The following is a 21,222-nucleotide window of genomic DNA, read 5'->3' as shown; positions in this document are numbered from 1 at the left end:
AAAAACCAAGAGACTAAACTTAAAAATATCTTCTAGGTTTCCCTTTAGTTGCTTTAGTTATTAATATTCAACTTTGAAAACAGTACTGACACTATAATCATAATATTCTCAGGCATAGTCACTTGTGTGACCCAACTGTTACATCATCTATACAAACACTGGTTATTACACATGAAGAGATGCAGCTGAATGCACTGCAGAAGGCACTGAAATGTAATTTTAATTGTGAGATATGAGTAACCAAAGTCACAACCAACACAATGCAGCCACCTCTGAGGTTGAACACAATAATTTAGGAAGAAATTGTTCCCTGTGAGGGTGGGGAGGCCCTGGCACAGGTTTTCCAGAGAAGCTGTGACTGCCCCTTCCCTGGAAGTGTCCAGGACCAGGTTGGATGGGGCTTGGAGCAACCTGAGATAGTGGAAGGTGTCCCTGCCTTGCAGGACATAAAGAAAAAAAAAAAAAAACTTTAAGTTTTTTTTCCATTCAAGGATTCTGTTAATTTCTGCATTGCTTGGAGCAGCTTCATACAACTTTAGGTATCCTTTGGTGCCTTTTCTATAACTACATCTTTTTAAATATGACAACAAAAAAGTACTTATTTTTAAAGGAAAAAAAGGGATAAACTAAGATATGACATTTGTATGTGGAGTTGAGTTTTTTCATCTTTGCATGTGCTAAACAATGAGATTTGGGATTTTGGAAGAAGACTTTGACACATTATATTCCTTGTTTGGCTATTCCCTGGTTTGCTGGGGTTTTTTTAAGGACTTTCTTGTAGTCCTTTAGGTTAAAGATCATGTCTGAGAATCTGTGGTATGGGACCTGGCTGTACATTCATTGAAGCTGATGAGAGGAGGAGATGGAAGATTTGTTATTGGCAGGAGTTTGTTTTAGAAATACAATAACATTTTTGTTTAATTATGCTTTTCTTTTGCTTATAACTATGCACAGTAGAGTAAATCTAGCCTTTTTCAGATCAGATAAAGGTTAAAATTCACATTTTCCATATGGGGAGGGTTTGCAGTGCAGTCTTCATGTATCTGTGGAGATTTTATTTTGTGGTTACAGGTATTAACTCTCAGTGACTCTAAAGCCATCTTCCTTGATGTAGAGATGGGTTTGTGGCTGTGATTTTCCCAAATTGCTGGTCTTGTAGGCTAAATCTGAAAACTTAGACCAGGTCGGACAGGGCTTGGAGCAATTGGTCCAGTGGAAGGTGTTCCTGCCCATGGCAGGGGGTTTGGAAGATCATCTGATCTTTAAGGTCATTTCCAACCCAAACCATTCTGTGATTCCATGATTTCCCAACAAGAGAGGCTCCCCAGCTCTTTATTAACTCTTCCTACAAGCACCCAGGGCAGAATTTGTCCCAGCAGTGGTAACTGCTTTATCAGTGCTGTTGATGTTGAGTGAGTCTGAACAGAGCTCAGATTCTTCTCCTGGAAGCTCTTTGGGAAAACAAGGAGTATAAGTAGTAACATTTATGAAAAAAAAAAAGAGGGAGTAAAGAAAAGTGGAGGAGAGCTGTAGTTACCCATACAATGGAGCAGCTTACTTAGGGAGTACAAAGAACCATTTCTACACAGGCTATTTTCAGGGAAAAGCCTCACATTCAGTGACTCACAAAAGCAAAGAGGCACCTTTTGATTTAAAGTTCAAGGTTTACATTAGTAATTTTGTCTGTTTTCTCTGTTAGTATTAATTAAATTGAGATAGTTTAATTAGTATTACTAAATTTGATCATTAGTAGTAATTCATTCTGCCTGCCATACTGCACAAATATGATGAAGCAGAAATAACTAAATTGTTTAATTTCATCTCATTTAATGACTTTACACTCCACCAGGACTTTCATTGGCATCTCACAGTATGTGTGAAAATTGCTCCAAGCTAGGCCAAGACTCAACTCCCTTTAGCCAACCATGTCTAATACGTCCCTTCTCATCCAAAAGTGGATCATGTGCTGCAAAGCCTTTTCCCATTTCTCCAACAGAGAGCTGGCAACCTCTGGAGCCTGGGGTGGTCTTTCCCTGCCCTACTCACACAGCTCCTGTAGCATCCTGGCCCCAGTGGATCTTTACAGGACTCATCCCTGGATGGGGCTCCCCACAGTCCCTTCATGGATCCCCACAGCTGGGTCCCACAAGCATGATGCACAACCTTCCAATTTTCTTAGAGCAGTTTAGCAAGGTACAGAGCATCAGGAAAAATGCAGATGTCAAAAGTTCCCACGTTCAGGAGAGGTTTTTTTGTTCAGCTCAATGCCCTCTTGGCTTTCTTTTTTTAAGAGGAGTTTTGGGAAGGAGGGGTTTCCTGGTGAATCGAGTCATTATTCCTCCAACTCGCTGTCTTCTGTAATTTTAAGGTCAAAAGTGCCAGAATTGCCTCTGTGCTCCTATTTCTGTCCGTGTTAATTTGGAGACCAGTTTTGATCTCCTTGCCCAGTAACACCTAGGACTTGCCAAAACCCAAATTCCTCTTCCTTTTTTGCGGTCTCCAAACCCAGCCTTGCTCTACCCACCTCTCAAACCATGCTGTTGTCTTGGGCCCCTCATCTTTGGGTCCCCAGCTGTCCCTTTGCCAGGAGTGTGCCCTGCCAGCCCCACTGCTCCAATTCCTCCCCTGTGCCTCCTGGTCCCCACTGACCCATCCCTCCTGCTTTTTGCCCTGCTTTGATCAGGCTGAGCACACTTTTCTCTCCCCATGGGGCTGCTCATTTGTTCGCTTCGCCCCCAAATTCAGAGCACAGGCAGGGACCGGATTTTGGGGGGAAATCTTGGATGGAGTGCTCACTCTCCTGTCCAGCCTAAGTTACTTTCTCCCCTCGCTTTCCTCTGCGTGCTCTGAAGTGCTGTCAGGGCAGTCAGAAAAAGCAGCTGAACTACCTTTGGTAGTTGTAGGTCAGCTACCTTTTGACCCATGATGGGTCTTCTCCTGTTACACCACGGGGAGCCCCTGGACAGGCATGGGGTGGTGGATGGGTCCCCTACAGCTCCACCGGGGCTGTCACAGCCAGGATGACACAGTAGCTGGATGACCAGGGCAAGGAAAGACCACTCAGCCTTCAACCTCTGAAGCCTATAGTGACCTTTCCCTCCTCCCCGCTCTCCAGGATGGGGGAAAAAAAAGAGCTAAAAACTACCTTTTATACCCCAAACTGCAGTGCAAAGAGCCAGAACCTCTGCAGCAGCTTGCTGGCAGAGCCACCCACCGCACTGGGACCCCTGGGCCCCTCACGTAGCTCCTGTGGCACGGGACAGGGCAGCGGGGCGCGGGGCAGAGCCCTGGGTGCGTGTGTACGTGTGTGTCTGTGCGTGTGTGCTCGGGCTGTCTCGCTGCGAGCCCAGCCTGGGAGGCCCAGGCTGGGGCTTGATTTTCTTTGGATGACTTTCCCCGATTGTCTAAAGCAATAAAAGTAAAGAAACTTTTTTTTGAGGGGGGGAGAAAAACGGTGGTTGAGGGGAGATTATTTTTGCAGTCCTGGTGCAGGCAGAACTCCTGAGGCTTCGGGGTGGGGTGGGGGGAGTTTTGCTCGCCTGAGGACTGCAGGAACTGGCTTAAATTGAATAAAACTGTAAGTACAGTATCGGGGACGGCGTAACAAGGAGTTCTGCAAAAGCAACACCACCGGAAAGCACAATGAAGAATAGAGCGGGTTACGCCGCGGTGAAAGTATGTACTGGTTGTTATAACACCGTGCCTCCAGAATAAATTATGTCCCTTTAAAAAGTAATACTTTAACTGTGGAGCTATATAGAGACAATTAAGACGATATTGTTCTCCTCATTTCCCTCCCCCCTCCCCTCCCTCCCTCTCTCTGCAGTAGCTCTGTGGAAACTTTTAATGCTGCAGCTTGAAACTTGGGCCTCTGGGTCTGAAATGCCTGAGAAAGCACTGCGGGCTCTAACTGTAAAACATTCCTTCGGCGGGCCCTGGAAACAGGGCGCGCTGGCGCAGGCGAAGTTCAGAGGGATCACATGGAAATGAGGGCTGGCTGCAGGCTCCCGAGGAGCGGTTTATTTCCCTTAAACCTGAACTTGAACTTGGGAAGGCGCAGCCGGGGCCTGGGCCGGGCTGAGGGGCTGGGAGCGGGGCCGCCGCAGGCCTCGGGCTCCCACCCTCGGGGCTGGGGGGTCCCTGGGCTTCCAGCAACTTTTGTGCCATGTCCAGGGGGTTGCTGTACTTTGGGGAACCAAAGGGTTTTGCTTTCATCCAAGCAAAAAGCTGGAAAGTCCCGTGGCAGCGGTGTGTCTGCCGTCCCAGTTTCCACGGGGCTTCCCGGCATGAGGTTATAAGCGGCTCCAAGTCGCCATGCACGTGTTGTTTCATAAAAGGAAAGAAATGAGTGAGATCTGCTGTAAGAAATATGGGATTGTTGCACTCCCGAGCAAATTTAACTGTGCTTCCAGCAGAGGAAAATACGGGGCTGTCTAAAAACGAGGCGTAGAGTGCAGAACTTGCAAGCACATTTGCTTTTACCTCGAAATAGATGTAAACCGTGAGTTGGGTTTAAAGTTGGTTTTGCCTCTTTGATTCCATGCATCCCGCTGTTTCCTTCTTCTCTTGCAAAAGTCTGTACAGGGAGGGGGAAGCGATGCTGATGCACACCCAGGTGTGGTGGCAGAGGTGGCTTCTGTCCCAGCCACAGGCGTGGGGCAGCTTCCTCCCCTTCTGCCCACAGCTGGCCTTGGCCAGGGGGTCATATTTTGGTCATTTCTGATTACTCCCGAACAATTTTGGCTGTGTTTATAGCAAAACTTTGAAAGGATGAATGGGCGAAAAAAATCCCGCTTGGCAGTAACTCAGGAAATATCTACAAAGATGTTCTTTCTGGAGCGAGATCTTATTTTAGGGTTTGTGTTAAGATCATTTTTATTCTGTGACAGCACATAAAGAGAGCGGGACGGAGCAATGAGGTCTGGCATAGCTAAAATCCCTTCTGTGTGTGTGAGGTTATATAGTTTATCAATGCAGAAACCACCACGGGCTTGGAAAAGTAAACAGCTGGCTTGGGTCTGTGCGCTGCACTTCGGAGTTGTCTGCAGGATTTAAATGGCTCGCCTGCGATTTTTGGAGCGGGGCAAATATATATAGTTTCCCTTTCAAACATGTCAAAAGGTTTTTTTGCAGCCATTTGTTTTCTCAGTTCCTTTTTTATTTGTTGCAATTTTCCTTTCTGATTCATTCCGGTTTATTTTGCTTTTACAAACGGCTTCGCTGCCACCAGCAAGTCCACAAATAAATAATAAAAAAAAAAAGTTTCTAGCCCACTCAGAAAACCTTATGGCAGCGACAAATATCAGAGAAAGCCATCGTCTCTCTCAAAGATTTCATCTCACCCTCCACTTAATCCGCTTGCTGTACCTCAGATCTCAAGTAACTTTCATACTGTGGGCTCACTTTAATGGATAGAATCTATTTTTCATGAAAAAAGCAGGAAATAAGCTGTCTTTCGTACAAAGATTTACAAAATGTAATCATTGTTGAAATATTCTCTTTGAACTGCCTTGTCCGCAGGGGTGTCTGGCTCCCAATACCCCCGTTTCTTTAGAACACCCTTACAAGTTCTTCTGGTAGATCAGGTACACTGGTGGTTCTGGTCTTTGATGTCTTGAATGAATGAAAGAAAAGCATAATAAAAGAGAGCTGTTGATCAAGCATAAAATACTCTTTAAGCTGACAGAATGGCAGAGTTAACACATTCTAAGCTGCTTTTAGGTTTTTCCTTTTTTCCTCACATTTTCCTGTGCTTTGTGTACAGTGGGGGTTTTTATTTTTTGAAAAGTCTCTGATCTATGTAGTATGCCGTCCTCTAACAAAAACCAAAATGGGATTGTTTTTCTCTCTTTCTCCCTTTCTTTTTCCTCTCTCTCTTTCCCTCCTCTATCTTTTTTTTTTCATTTTTTAAACAGCAAGGGTTGCAGTTTAGCATGGCTGCAGTCAGCTTTCAGCCGACCACGCAAAGTTTAGAAGTTATTTTGCAGATTTCAAAGTCAATTTACTAACAAATAAGTGAACTTCATTCCTTGGTTTTTTCGAAAACTGGGGGAAAACTGTAACTGGCAAAATGTTCCCCAAGAAAAGGGAAGACCCTCTGCCTAAAAGCAATTTTGTAAACCAAAAGACAGGCAGGAAAATGACCTCATTGTGAGAGAACTTTTCTTTTAGAGGCAGAGAAAAGGGAAAGTTTTCTTCCTGTAGATCTAATTTAGATCTTAAGTTCCCATACATTATTTATACATCATATTCAGAGTGCCAGCCTACTCTGCTGACTGGCTTACATTTCAAACATTTGCCATTGATAAGTCTTTGCTGTATTATATTCAGGCTAAATGCGAGTATGTCATAGCGCAGTCAATCTTTAATCCTCTGAGCTCCAGGTCGGGGCAGCAGGGGGTCCAGCACTCAGAGCATTGCTTTATACTTAAGAAACATCTGGGGCCAGCTGGGACACTTTACTGGAACATTCAGATGTCTGGAACAACAGCAGGAGTTACTGTATGAGTGTGTTTTCATAGGTTTGGGAGGGTTTGGGGTGACTTATTTAAAAACACTAGCTGTTCCCAACTTGAGGTTTGAACCCAAGCAGAAATCTTGCCTGAAGTGAGTTTGTTGGTCCCCGGAGAGAAGTGGTTTTGGACTACTATACATTTTTAATAGTCAGCAGGCAAAAGTGCATATTACAAAATTATTGCACGTAATTTAATGCAGTTTGCCACAACTGGCATTCCCGCAAAAACTATTGGATGCAGAGCTACTGTATGCATTGCCTGGAGACCAGTGTCCCTCCTGGGACAGGTTTTATCTGCCTCCAGACAATATAAATGTGCTCGGAGTGGGGTGTGTGACTCTCCTGGTGCGGATGTTGGACAACCAGAAGATTCTCTCACTGTTTTATGTCCCTTTGGGGATGACCAACATGCTACTTAACGTCCCTGTTGGTATTTCAGTCTGGAAAATATAATTACTAAATAATTAATCCCAGCTCTAAGAAAATAACTCCAATAGGCACAAAGGTGACCTTGTCTTTTATATTCACCTTTCGGTCCTACGCAGTAGGATCAGATTTTGGGCCTGGAGAAACTCTGGAGGAAGCACTTAGAAGAGTGGGATGAATTCAGATGAGGGGTAAACCAGAGGCAGTTGCTGTGTCTGCAGGAGCCCTCCAGCCAGTCGCACCAGAAGCTGAACTGCCACTGTCTCCCCTCACCCTGGCAACCCTTTTGAAGTGGCATCAAAGGCCCAGTTTTGTCCCCTCGCTTTCACACGACGCACCGTGGGGAAGAGCCTTCCCGGCACCTCTCACAAGGTGATGCCAAAAGGCCCAGCTCGCTGCTTAACTGCTCACATTCTCATTTTATCTTTGCAACCAGAGCAACTCGTTACCCCTATTCACCTCCCCGGGGTTAATGTTCGTGAGAGCCTCGAAGTTCTTGAGGTGACTGCAATGTCATCCCCAAACAAAACAACGCTCCGCAATGAGACCGCACAGGTGCCAGCGGTCGCGGCTCGGGTTCAGCTGGGCTGCCCAAACAGCCGCTTTGCCGGCGAGCTCTAAAGCTGTGGGATTTTGTTTTATTTTATTTCATTTTATTTTATTTTATTTAGGCTCTTATCACAGGTGGGTTTTCCCACCCAGGCCCGTGCAGCGATCGCTTCCTGCACGCGCCCAGGGCAGCAACGGCCGCAGCAGCCGCGTTTGAAGTCCCAATGGTCCCGACCTGTCCTGCCTCAAGGCACACAAACTGGGCTGTCACCCACAGAAAATGGCTATCAGTGAGCAGGTCTGAGCCCTGAGTGGGTATGGGGAAGCCAAAGCTTCTGTGCGTGGAGTTTGTCAGAGTTTCAAACGTGTGAATGTCCTTAAATAACCTACATCGCCCGGAGAAATAAGCCAACTGTCACACCCAGTTCTGGATTCCACATTAACAACCTCCTTCCGCAGCGTTAAACTTTGCCCTTGAGGACTTTTGTTTAACTTCTTAATTCGAAAAACAGATAGGGAGGGTGCACAGCCCCGGCTTTCTGCGCGAGCTGAAAGGTCCCATTGTTGGGGCAGGAGATGTGCAGGTAGAAGCAAATGGAACAAGTTTGGGTTGGATTGTCGTTCTGGTTGGAAACACGTGAGCGGTGCTCGCGGGGAGGCTGGGGGTGAGGATGTGCAGGAAGGCTGATCTGAGAAGGTTTCCATAAACAATGGGCCTGTTCCTGGGCTCCTGACTCAGGCAGAAACTGCCACAGGAGTCAGTGAGGCACTTTGAGCTTTTCGCCCGTTAAATATCCAGAATCAGGGAATGTTTCCTTGCTGTTCTTCCCGTACAAAGGAGCCGATTGTCAGGAGTGGCTGGAGGATTTTTGTTTGTCTCTGCTATCTCCAGGAGTGCATAAGAAACAAACAGACTTGCGCTATCAGAGAACCGTAATTGCCATCTCTGACTTCCTGTTTAGGATTCAGTCAAGTAGATATTGTTTATGGATCATAAAACCTTACTACTGTGAGGATTCTCAAATACGAGTTTCAACTTTCATGGTGCAGTAAATTAGGGGGAGAAAAAAAAAGTGTGATAATACTCCTCAGAGAACAGTAAAATAGAGCTCTGCAATGGTTAAATGGAATTTTATAAGCACATTCACTGTGGAACTGTTTTGCATTACATGAGTTGAATACCTTAGAGATGACACACATCTGCAGGCACTTTATTAAATCCTTAGTCAGCACTTTTCAACCTGATGAGATTACTTCTTCATTTGACTGGAGAAAGGGAAGCAAAGATCTCGTACCGGACTGCAGAATTCTTTCTGATGTTTCACCTTGAGCGCTGGAGAAGGACAGCGAGATGCTCGGCAGGACAATACAGACTCGTAGTGGCACTGACAACTGTGTGGTAGCAATTTTACTGAGCAGGACCTTTAGCTCCAGTGGGTTCATTTAGCTCTAAACTCGCTGGGAGAACAGAGCTGCAAAGTAAATAGAAGGGAAATAAAACACTGGCTCTTTTATGAAAAAGCACGGCGATAATATCATCCCGACCGTACTGTGATAGGGCCCATGATTTAAATGGAGATTTTAAATTAAGAAAGGCAACACCACCTTCTCCGAGCGGTTGCAGCCGGATAGGTTACAGAACTGAAGGGATGAAATGGGTGAGGTGCTGAGACATTGAGCAGCACTCTAAAGCAAGGCACAAAATACTTCAGCCATCTAAATGTAGGGCTTCTTTTTTTTTTTCCATTCTAAGCTCCCTAATCATGCAAAAAAAACCCCTTGATAGGTCCCAGCTATCGGGTCTCCAAGTGCCTAATACGCTTCCTAGACGTTTTCATTTGAGGCCGGAGGTCTCCTCTCCCTCGCAGAGAAGTTTCACAGGTGCTCCAGAGGAACAATGGTGCTCTTCAGCCCTAATCCTGGAAGACTTAGACGTGTATAGGAGGCTTGAGGGGGATATGAGATCTTAATATTAAAATGATTAGCAGAAAAAGGAGGATCATTCTGTGTGTGCGCTTCAGCTGTAAGATGCTCTAAATTAAACCGGTGTCCCGAGAGCGGTGCTGGTGGGATCTGCTGGGTAAATGCTCCCTCTGTCTCGCTGTTCTGCTGCCTCAGCCCATAAAACATCTCATCCAAGTGGGGCTGCAGGAGCAGGCGGAGCGGGACGCAGCTGTTGGCCAAGCGCTCTGAGTTTGGGTCCCGTAAAAGCAGCTTTTCACTCAGGGCCATGCGGAGCCCCGGCAAGGAAGTTTTGGAACGAGCGTGCGGTTTGGTTGGGGGCTCTCCTGTAAGGGTTAAGTTTTTCATTGGTATTAAGGCCGAGCAGTGTCTGCAGGAGTCATATTGACACCCTAGTGCATGGTAACTCTACTCCTTTATTGACATGTTGCTAGTCAGGAGCACAATAGCGCTCTGTGTCTGCAAATCATTGCTAAAATCATCTCAAGAAAAAAAAAAAAAGTTTGAAAGCCCAACGCGAGACAAAGGCCCCAGAGCTGCACTGCGCCGCTCAAAACTCCCGAGTCAGCAACTTCTATTGATTAAAAACTAACCTTTAAAGTAACTCGCAGAGTGTGTGGTTAGCATTTAAATTTAAACATGTCATGAGTTGATTTGTGTTACTGAATACCAACTCCGAAGGAGTTACATTCACATCAGATTTTTTTTTTTTCTAATTCCCTTAAGCAGCTAAAGTATTTCATGAAATGTCAATAGGGCAGGGGGGAAAAAAAAGGTGTTTTGGAGGGAGGGGACTCGCGCCCAGCCTCGCCGTTTCTTTTCCCATGCAAATAGTCACCCCAAAAAGAAAAGTGTGGGGAGCGACACACAATAATTAGACCTTTGTCTAACTTTCCCAAGTGCCAGAGAAAGACAGATTAATTAAATATACAACAGTGTTGGTTTTTGGAGTGGGGGTCTCTCTTGCTGTGGAGGTCATAAATTAGGCAGAATAAATAGTTCAGTGTGTTGGGAGCGGGGCTCGACGTCAGCGCGGCTGGCGGCGGTGGGAGGGCGCAGCGCCGCGCTTGCGGATGGCGGTCACGTCTGGGGCTGTCTGGTTGCCCTTAGCAACGAGACATGATGTAACACCGGGATGAACTTGAACTTGGGGGACTTGAAAAGGGAACAATAGACCAGAGCAATCAATAAAGCCTATTTCAGTGAAGGATTACAGAGCCGCTCTGGGGTAACCTTGTCTGCGAGGCGCGGGGGTGAATAGCGAGATGCGTGAAGGAGCGCGGGGCGGCGGGGGACGGACGGACGGACGGACGGACGGACGGACGGACGGGCGGACACACGGGCGGAGGGGCGGCGGGACACGGGACGCCAGCGCCGCCAGCCCCGGCCCCGCGCGGCCCCACCTCCGCAACCTCTGCGCTTCTTTTTTTTATTTCCTGCTTTTTTTTTTTTTTTTTTTTTTTTTTTACTTAAAAAAAAAAAAATCAGCTTTTTGAAACGAGGGGGGAGTGGCGAGGGCAGCGGCTCCCGCCGCCGGCGGGCCATGTGCCGGGCCGGCCGTGGAGCAGCCGGACATCGGAGATGGGAACCAGCGCCTGGAACTGTTCAACCCCTCCACTGCACGGCCTCGCAACCTTTAACCCTTCCACTCCATCACCTCGCAGTTTTAACCCCTCTACTCCATCGCCTCTAAATTTTTAACCTCTCTGCTCCATCACCTCTGTTTTGACTTCTCTACTCCATTGCCTCCCAGTGTTCTGCTCCATCACTTTGCAGTGTCCAACCCCTCCACTCCATCTCTGTCTTTACCCCCTCAACTCCATCACCTCATTCTTAACCCCCCTAACTCCCATCACCGCTCTCTCTGTAACCCCTCAACTCCATCACCTCAGTCTGTAACCCCTCTTCTCCTTTACCTTGCAGTTTTAACCCCTCTGCTCCCTCCCTTCTCAGACTTTACCCCCTCTCCTCCCTGCTCGGCAGTGCCACAGTTCCCAGTCTGGCCAAAAACTGCCACAACTCAAACAACAACCCTGAAAAGTTTGGAGAAGTTGGGAGCTGGCAGTGGCTGGAGGTGCCAGCGGTGGTCGGAGATGCCTCCAGCACAGCACAGCCCACACTCCACGTCCCTGCACCCACCAAAAATCAGTAGGGCCCCGCAGTCAGGGAAGAGAACGGGACTTGGCTCCGCTTCACGAACCCTGCCAGAACTTTCCTCTGTTTATAAACTTTACATATGAGAACTATTTCGTTTAATTGAGGCCTGAGTAAGTCTAAATATAAAATCTGTAGGCAATAGATGGAGCTGATATGGGATCGGTGTGTTTGTATTCAGAAGGGCGAGCAGAGGAAGAGTTGGTTAATGAGGTGTATTGGAAGCAGGACAACTTCTCCAATCCTGCTATTTATTTTACCAGTTCCTACCTCCATGGCAAGACCACATAATCTCCAAGTCCCACATGAAACTTGCCTCAGTCTTCTGTAAATGTTCCTAAGTCCTCCCTGAGCTGATTGTGCTATCAATCACCTCAGAGTCCGAAAAGGAACAGAGGAAAAACTTGGTAAAACTCGTCATCGGTCCGTGCGCACGCACGGACGCGCCTCATATATCACAGGAGCCCCAGCAAAAAACAGGGGGGTATCAGCAACGGGCTCTTTAATACCTGAGTCTTTCTTGTTGTGTTCCTTTACTCCAGGCTGAATAGTTGCCTCTTGTTGGTGTATTCCCACAGCAATATGTCATTGCCAAGGAGCATCCCCCCGCGCGCGCGGTCCCAGGGCCTAACACTGCTCTCATTCATGGTGGGTTCAGGTTGGGCTGACCTTGCTGGGCTCTCCCCGGTGCGGTGGCACTGCCCCGGCTCCAGCAGAGCCCACTCCAGCTTCCCAACCGTGTTTATTTTCCTATGGAGGAGAGAAATTGCTTTCTGCGCTCCGGGCATCTGCGCCGTTGGGTTAAGGACGGTATTGTTGCGGGGCTGAATTCTCAGGGAATTCCCTCCCTTTGGGAAAAAGAAGGAGAAGAAAAAAAAATATTTTCCCAAAGAAGAGCTATTAGTTGAGGCCCACGTTTTGTTTTGAAACACAAGTACGGGCAGAGGTACGGGACACTTTCACTGATCCACTTTCCCTCAGATTTGCTTTATCCTGGCTTTTCTGTAGCGATCCACATTTCTCCTAAGAAAACAGCCCTGTTGTTGAATTTCTGTGCATCTGTTCCAGCGAGACAGTTGAAGCAGGGCAGTATAAAGCAACAGATGCTTATGCTGGCACATGCCTAAATACCCAAGAAAACCCCGACTGCAGGGTGATAAATGGCACAGGGAGGCGAATGTGTATTGCCTTTTCAGGGGATTAGACAAAAGTGAACTGGAGGGATCTTCAAGCCATCATCTATTAAAAAGATTGATAACTTGTAACGTGACATGACCCCCGCGTTCATCTGTAGCTATGTCCAGCGACTGTCGGCAAGGGAAAAAAAATATATTGATTTGTACAGTATTTTTAATTAAGCTTTGTAATTAGGTCAATTCGTCACGGTCTCAATTAGCCCCCCTCTTGGTGGAGGAGGCTGGCGGCGGTGCCCGGAGCCCTTGGGGAAGCGGCGAGAGCGGGCGGCCGGGGCTGACTCTTCTCCTTTCTCTTTTTCAGTCCTGGTACCTGGGATAAAAGTCTCCGCTTCCCACCACGCACCGGACAGACCACCAGACCCCTTCCCACCTCTGTAACACGGAAGCAGCAGCAACGCAGCGCAGCGACTTCACATCGGCGGAAGGGGAGGCGAGCAGACACCGACAGCAAACTCGTACATGGAAATGGCAAACGTTATGGTTGAATGGCAAAGGCCGTAACTTTCTCTCGAGATTTGATTTTAATTTTTCTTTTTTTTTTTTTTAATTTTTTTTCTTTTTTTTTTTTTTTTTTTTTTTAGACAACTTTAGGACTGTTGTAATTTCTCATATGGTGCTGGAAATGGTTGGGCTTCATAACTTTTGAAGTGTTTCATTGGTAGTGTAAGCGTTAGGTGACACTGAGTAGAACTAGCCTCTGCTGCTGCTTACCAACTCGCTGTTGTAACACACTTTCCATATGGAGCCTAACTGTTTTACAGTATCCTCATCGGATTTTCCCATACAGGTGTGAGACTTCTTGAGAAATCATGAAACACACTTAAACTATAACTTTTGTAGTAGCTGAATTCTGCAATATATAACTTACCGGACAGACATAGAGCATGTTTTTTTTTTTCTGTAACATATCGGGGAAAAAAAAAAATGCAGGTTTCTTTTTTTTGTTGTTGTTGTTGTTGGGGTTTTTTTTCTTTTTTTTTTTTTTTTTTACAGTCGGCACTTAGAGATGTAACATGAACCATAAGAGCATTGTCAACAATTTTTTTCCACTCGATTGCAGAGCGATTTAAAACATCAAACTACTACTATTCACTAAAAAAAAAAAAAAAGAAAAAAAAGAAAAAAGTTTGAAATGCTGCACTTACATTTAAAAAAAAACATTTTTCAACAATTTTCAACAATTACACAAAAATTCACGCAGAAATGGGGAAGTTGGTCTGTTTTGACAGAAACTGACAGGAATCAATCAAAACAATCGAATTTTGAATTGAGTAAAGTGCAATTTCATTGGATAGCTAAATATCTTTGTAAGATAGAGATTGTTGAAAATTCTATTTTTGTTTTCCAAGTCCTTCCACCCCAGGACTCTAAATTATTGGGGTAAAAAACAGCCTTGCAAGAAAAAGGGGAGCTATTTTTGCTTTTTATGTTTTTTATTGTTGAACTTGTATCCCTTTAAAACTGAAGGAAAATTAAAAAAAAAAAAAACAAATCTAATGGTGCTTTTACCACAATATGTTAACTACATTAAATGCTAATTAATCATTTTCTGTTATCAAAGCACATAACTAAAATGAAATCATAATATCTGTTAATTTTATAAGCTAAAAGTCACTATAATGGATTATGCCAATTCTGACAAATTTTACGTGTTTCCGGCAATATAGGGTTTATCAGTTCTCAAACACCTTGGGAATAAGAGAGAACGGTCCAGAAAGTAAAACACCTTCGTGTCCCTGAACTGGTACATTTTCTGGACTGTGAAGAAATCATTACAGAAACGAACGATGCTGATCTTCTTACAACTTATGCCAGTTCAAAGCAAGGGCACTTGCTGAAGAAGAAAAAAAAAAAAAAACAGACAAATAAGTAGAAAATGAAAAAAAAAAAAAAAAAAAAAAGAAGTTTGGACCCCAAACGTCCTGTATCTTATGTACAAAAAAAAGGAAAAAAAAAGAAAAAAAAAAGAGTGCAAGTGATTTTTTCTATCAGACAGCGGAGCACCCCTTTGCTTCACATGCAACTTTAAGAAGGTTTCCTATACTATACATATATATACGTTCTGGTTGGCGAGTCCAGCTAATCAGAGAAAGTCTCTGCATGTTCTAGTGTTAGTAACTAATTTTTATATAGTTAATGTAGGGTAAAGTAGAGTGCATTAAGACACAATATTGTAATCCCTATTCCAGGCACTTGCCTTTAAACTATGTTTGTTCGACCCTTCAGAAGGGTTTCTACTACTGTCCTATACAATCAAGTAACTGAAATTCTTGGGAAGACACTTTGCTCCTCATCTTTTCCCTGAAACGATGTTTTGTTTTGTTTTCTTAATTTGCACGAAACAAAAAAAAAAAAAAATTCCATATCAATGTGCCTTGCCCTGGATAGCGATTATTTGTGGAATTGTTGCACATGTTCCTATATTGAAAGGGGTTTTTCCCTAGTCAAGCATTTGGAGACACTTTTTGTAAATGTGACTTTTATGTCAGCCATTGTCAGTTCCAACATCTAGAATTAAATAGGATGTTAGTTGTTCCGCAGATAGGAGTAGTGTTTATTGTCCTGTATGGTCAGTGGCAGTGCTATTCTGAGATCTGTAGATGCTAGATTATCAGTATTTTTGGATGTTGCTGCATTTTACCTTTTATTTGGAGTCTTCCTTTTTTTGTTTTGTTTTCTCCCAGATATATGAAAATATGCAATACCTGCTTATATCATGTAGAAAAGCTTAGCAATTATTAATTTTTCTTTTAATTTTTTTTTATTTGACCAAAGTTGGTGCTGCACTTGACGCAGTGTGTTTTAGGTGTTTGTCTTTGTACTTTTGTGATTTTTGAATGCACATGCAGGAAGGGCTCTTCTTAGAGAAGCAGTCAAACTGTGAAGCACTAAGCTGAACCCTGCTTCAAGCAATTTTTGTTTTACAACTGTTCCTTTCACAAGCAAGCCTTAAAAAAAAAAAAAAACTTCCTTTTTCTTCAGATCCCACACCCATTTTTATTAGCAGACTGCAATCAATCCACATTCAATAAAAGTATATAATGCCCATTTTTATATGCACGTTTTTAAACTTCCAAGTTCTGAAAATTGTTTACTGGTTATTCTCTATTTAAGGAAAAAATAAAATGTTTTGGATTTTCATATGTGTCTGATAAGTGGTTGAGTAGTCATTTTGCTCTATTGTATTGTGTGATTGTTAGTATATGGTATCACATCCTCTAGCCAGCATCCTTTGCCTTCCCTATAGCACTTAGCTGGGCATTACTTTATTAAGACATATGTGCACTAAAAAAAAAAAAATAGCAGCTTTCAGTGCTTCACAGTGAAGGGAAAAAAGCCTAGACAAACATTTTGTCAGAACCTTGCTATGAGACAAGGTATTACCAGTAAATTGGTTGTATATACAATAAAATTGCACCCTTTTTTAAACAAAACAAACTAAGCAATAGTTTGGGCAGTTAGTTGTTTTTAGTGAGCATGTTGTAGTCATGGCTGCAAAGAGAGAGAATTAAACTGCCCACTCAGAAGATATGTAATTTGTATGTTGTATAGTTTTATTGATTACACTGATTTATTCTACCCTATTTTATAATGCAGGACTTTTGTAATGTTGTTTAAATGAGGAAAAATTTCTGTCAAATTAGCTTAGTGGAATTTCTGATTGTTCGTTATAAAGGCAGCGTTCATAGAATTGCTTTTTTTTTTTTTTCCTTTGGGAACTGGATTTAAGTTAAAAACTTTCCCGTTTCCTTTTTTTGTATGTATTTAAATACAGTTATTTTTCTTCTCTCAATGGTATAGCATATTCCTATGCTTGAGAAGTATAGGCTACTGAAGAACCATTGTAAATGGACATTACAGGTATGCTGTATTTTTGAAGGTATTTTTGTCATATTAAGTTTGATGACGCTAAAGTTAGGGAACTCTGAGCAGAATTGCGAGAAAAAAAAATGTTTTAAAGGCTTTAAAACATTAGGTAGGAGGTCAAGGGTGTTAACCAACAGGGGTTGTAAAGTATTACACACTAAATTCAGTTTGCGTTCACCTTCCTCTCACGCAGGAAACGCGGCAGTTCCGTTGTGTGCAGGTGTAGAGAACAAACAGTGTTGTAGTCCTCCTTCAGAGGAGCGGGGAGGCGAGCAGGGATGGGCAGGAGGGATGGAGCATCCATCCATCCATCCCTCCATCCATCCATCCATCCATCCCTGGATGGTCGTGCGGGCGGCGGCGGCCGCGGCTCCGTTGGAGTCACCCAACAACTTCTGTTGGGTTTTTTTTCTCCCCTCCTCGCCTCCTTCTCTCCAGAACTGTCAGACGCACAAATTCTCTGACCTGTGCCCACCCCCGCCCACCCAAATTTAAAGCCCTAGGGATGGCTTAGCGCGAATTGACTTTTTCCCAAGTTAATTCCTTTCTTTTTTTTCCCCTTTTTTTTAATTTTTTTTTTTTTTTTGAGCGAGGGCACTTGCTTTTCTCATGCCGCACACCCCAGCAATGCCATTATTATTTATTCTTCTTCCTTTATAATAAAAAAGACTTTCGGGCTTCGAGTTTAGGCAGCCATGGTACACTTTGTCTCTGTTGCTTGTTCCCCCTCCCCTTAAGGTCGAAGGGGAAAAGAAACACCAAGTTTTCTCAACTCCACAGTATTCAGTCAGCCCACAGGAATATGCAAAATCCCTCTAACATTTTTTTTTTCTTTCTCTAGTTCTCTTTGTTCCGTATATTTGCAGCTTTGTAGTAACAGTGTTATAAAATATTTACTGTACAAAAATACAAAAAAACCCAGATACATAGCCTAAAACAGTTTTTTTTTCCTTGTGGTGAATTATTTTTTTTAAGAATGTCAGTTAATATTGTACTTTGCATTGTGTCTCTGGAAATATCTTTTTTTTTTCTTTTTTTTTATTGGTAGAAGGCCTCCATCGAACAAAATTAAAACCATAACCGGCATGACAATGTAAGGAGAGCTTCAATGGCACCTAAACAATAAATAAATAACAAAATCAACCTCATGAGGTCTGTCGGAGGCAGGTCTTGTGAAGTTAACACTGCCTGCTAGGCAGGATTTTCATTAAATCAAGCTTACAATGCCAATTTTGTCTTGAAGTCAATGCATGTATTACTGTTTGACAGTAAACCCAGCTATGCCATCATCAAGTCCAAGGCTGCGCAATAGTCTAATTAGTATTGAGTACATTTTCCTTTTATTTTTTCCAATAAAAAAGCAGTGGGATGAAAATTGCTTTGATATATAGCAGGTAACATTGAAGCTATTCCATAGCACTTAACTGTAGTGAATACTGTGTCACCAATTCTGAAATCAATTTAATGTTTAATGCAAATCCATTACATGGTGCTATTACAGGCTGGCAAAATGATTTACAAAAATGTGACAACTTGGGCTCAATTCACTCTGCTTTCCAACAATGTAAATGCATAGCAGTGTTTATCTGCATGAAAACTATGCACTAATCTATCTGAAAAAAAAAAAAAGAAAAGAATATATCAACTTTGGTATCTACTTTCCGTTTACTTCGATCCTTGCCTTTTCGGTCATTGTTATAATGCCAGCTTTAGGACAGAAAGAATTATAAGAAAACCAGCATAATACCTGATATATTAAAATGTAGTGCCTGTGAAATCTGTATTATATTGCTCTTCTGAAGTAAGATTTTTCTACACCGGTAGCCTTCGCTGTCTGTCAGAACCTTCTGATATAGGTGATGTAAAATAACCGTACAATATTAATGCATGCTATTCCATAATGCTTAGTAGCTGTATGAATATTACTCAAAGTTATGTTAGTCTTTTTTTCTGACTTGGTTCTTGTCAGATAGGTTTAAAGATATTTCACTGAGAACGCAAATTCTGTCTTTATTGATTTGGGGTGTTTTCAGTATTTTGGAGGTATACATTTACTTAAATTCAGTATTACTTGTGTTTTGGGTTTTTTTTCTTTTTTTTATTTTTTTTTACTTTTATTTTTTTTTTATTTTTTTTTTTTTTAATTTTTTTTTCCTAGAGGGCAGGACATGGTGTTTGAGACCAGAAATCCGTGCCTGGTAAGATTTTCGTCTCGAAAAGCTACCCTAAGAATTCAGAGAGCTTGCTCTGAAGAACAGTTCAAATTGAAGGGACAGTCCTTTAAACCCACAAACGAGACCGAGCTCATGTTGCGAGAGATTTCTTAATGGGCAGCGGTGAACCAGGTACCCATGCTTGACCCTTCTTCACACCAGACTTCCTCATATAGAAAGAAAAAAACCCTTTAAAAAAAAAAAAAAGAAAAAAAGAAAAAAAAAACCTCATGTGGTTGTTTAGTTTCATGCACAGTTGCAATATTTTTCTTCAAACAAACTCTGTACAAAACTTTGGGCCCGATTCATAAAAGCTCCTTTGCTATTAACACGGGAGGCTGGTGGGCTTTTTCTCCTCCAAAATTGAGGGTGGGCTTCGCCCTGGCGAGCCCCGCTGGCCCTGCTCTCCCTCCCCTTCCCCTCTCCGCCTCCCCCAGCCCCGCGGAGACCAGGAGCCGCGGGAAGGGGCCGCGGAGGAGGCGAGGCAGCGCAGGACCATGCTCCGAACCCCAGAGGTGCAGCCTGGCAGGAGGAACAGGGGGAGGACGGTGCCGGGGGCTCGGGACACGGCGACTCGATCACAAAAGAGATCCTGTCCCCACCAGAACAAAACGCGCTCGATCGCTACCTCTGAGCTCTAGAGAAACCCTCCGTCGCCCGCAATGTGAACTTTTGTACTTTGGATGCTTTTTTTTTTTTTTTTTTTAATATAGGGAAGACTGTTTTCCACTTAGTTAATCTTCTATGCTCGAGCATGAACAAAAACAATTGTGTTGGGTGAAATTTTCCCCCCCCACACCCCTCTTTTATCTGCATCCACAAATTAATATGAGGGGAAAAACAAAAAGAAGATGAGTTTCTAGACGGAGCATGGTAGGGCGAGAGTGCCCGGCTCGGCATCCGCCACCGACGCCGCTCGTCCTTGTTGCAACTGCTGCCTTGGGGACAGGGCCACGAAATTCTTGGGAAATACAATCAAGGAGAAATCTCCATTTTGGCCGGCTGTGCAGGTTCTCCTGAACTCTGCCCCAGCCCAGCCCAGTCCCTCAGCGGTGGGTTGAGACTTGAGGCGCTAAAATTTCCACCGGCCGTGTGAAAGATCTGCTGCAAATTCACTTGACACCCGTGTTAATACCATGTCGTGTTCATTTTTTTTTTATGAGTCAGGCCCCTCGTGCCTCTAGTATACTTGTATTGACTCTCATAGTTACCATTTTAGTTTTACTGTGTTCTGTGAAAAAAATTGTAATTGGTTGAGAATCACTGTGGGCATCCATTCTTATTCAACTAAGTCTCCGCAGGTTTTTTGAGCTGGTGTGGATTAGTTTAACTCTTGTATTCAACCATTAGTGCTACCACCTTCTCACATTACAATACAATTACTGGAAGCAAGTACTGCATTTCCTATGCAACAAAAAAGGAAAATAAAAAATTGCTAATGCTAACAGGCCGTGTTGTTATTTACTCCCAGCCGGGCACGGGGTGGGGTTGCGGCTGTAGGACCGTGGGGATCGCCGACATCAACCTCTCCTGGCCCCTGCCCTGCAGCCTGGGCAGGCTCCCAGGTTGCAGTTTCATCCCAAATCAGGGGATATTTGGTTAAATCGAGTCACTCTTGTCACATCAACCACTCTTCCCTGAGTTTTTGGTGTCCCGCCACACAAAATCGTTCCTCGTGCAATATCGGATCAATGCTCGGCAAATCTCTGCAGATTAACCGTTCAAATTAAAGAGAGGAAACACACCTAGGGAAGATGCAGGTGATTAATAAATGCTGCAAAAGCTACAATGCATCTTTAAATGCAGCTAGGCTATAAAAACATTGCCACATTTCCGAGGAGCCCCAGTACGGCCGCGGCTGTTGGGATTGACCTTGGAGCTGCTGGCAGAGCTGCCTCTCTCTGCAAAGCTCTGGGGGCAGAAATAGGCAAAAATCAGGCTTTTTTACAAATATTAAAGTTTCCTTCAAACTTTTTCACTCTACAACACTTTGTGCTTAAAAGATACATGCAGAATTTAGTGTTTGCAAAAAGGATTTTTTGCATTTAAGCCATGCTGGTTGTTTTCTCTCTAAAAGCAGTGAGGCCGAGGAAGGGTGAGGGCTGGTGCAGCTCTGCCACTGCCCTCGGGGACAGGAGACAGGGACACCGTGACCCCCAGCCCTTCCCTGGGCAGCACCAGCTGCAACACCAGCTCTTCCATTTTATTTGGGGGGAAATGAGTGTTTTCTAACAAATAGCTGCCTGACACACATAAACCGCTGGTATTTCCTTTCTCACACCTCCACTGAGTTTTTATTTTGGTTTTGCCTACAAGGCCAGGGCGGGAGGGTCAGGCTGGG

At 43.9% G+C, this 21,222-nt stretch overlaps 1 protein-coding gene across 11 annotated transcripts in view; it reads left to right on the top strand.

Moving 5' to 3' along the window:
* The window catches only part of NFIA (nuclear factor I A), a 248,099-nt gene extending 227,773 nt beyond the window's left edge, over nt 1–20,326 (top strand). For 8 of the 11 annotated variants that reach the window (XM_033067030.1, XM_033067029.1, XM_033067024.1 and 5 more), the window contains one exon: nt 13,103–13,220. In XM_033067030.1, the coding sequence (XP_032922921.1) occupies nt 13,103–13,120 (18 nt within the window). In that variant the 3' untranslated portion in view covers nt 13,121–13,220. Of the gene's footprint in view, nt 1–13,102 lie in introns of all 11 variants that reach the window. The other 3 variants (XM_033067031.1, XM_033067027.1, XM_033067022.1) reach the window with 1 other exon arrangement.
* The last annotated feature ends 896 nt before the right edge of the window (nt 20,327–21,222 follow it).

Source organism: Catharus ustulatus, chromosome 9 (genome assembly GCF_009819885.2).
Source record: "Catharus ustulatus isolate bCatUst1 chromosome 9, bCatUst1.pri.v2, whole genome shotgun sequence".
Lineage (NCBI taxonomy): Eukaryota > Metazoa > Chordata > Aves > Passeriformes > Turdidae > Catharus > Catharus ustulatus.
Note: the sequence above shows the minus strand (reverse complement) of the source record. Positions and strands in the feature narration are given on the sequence as shown.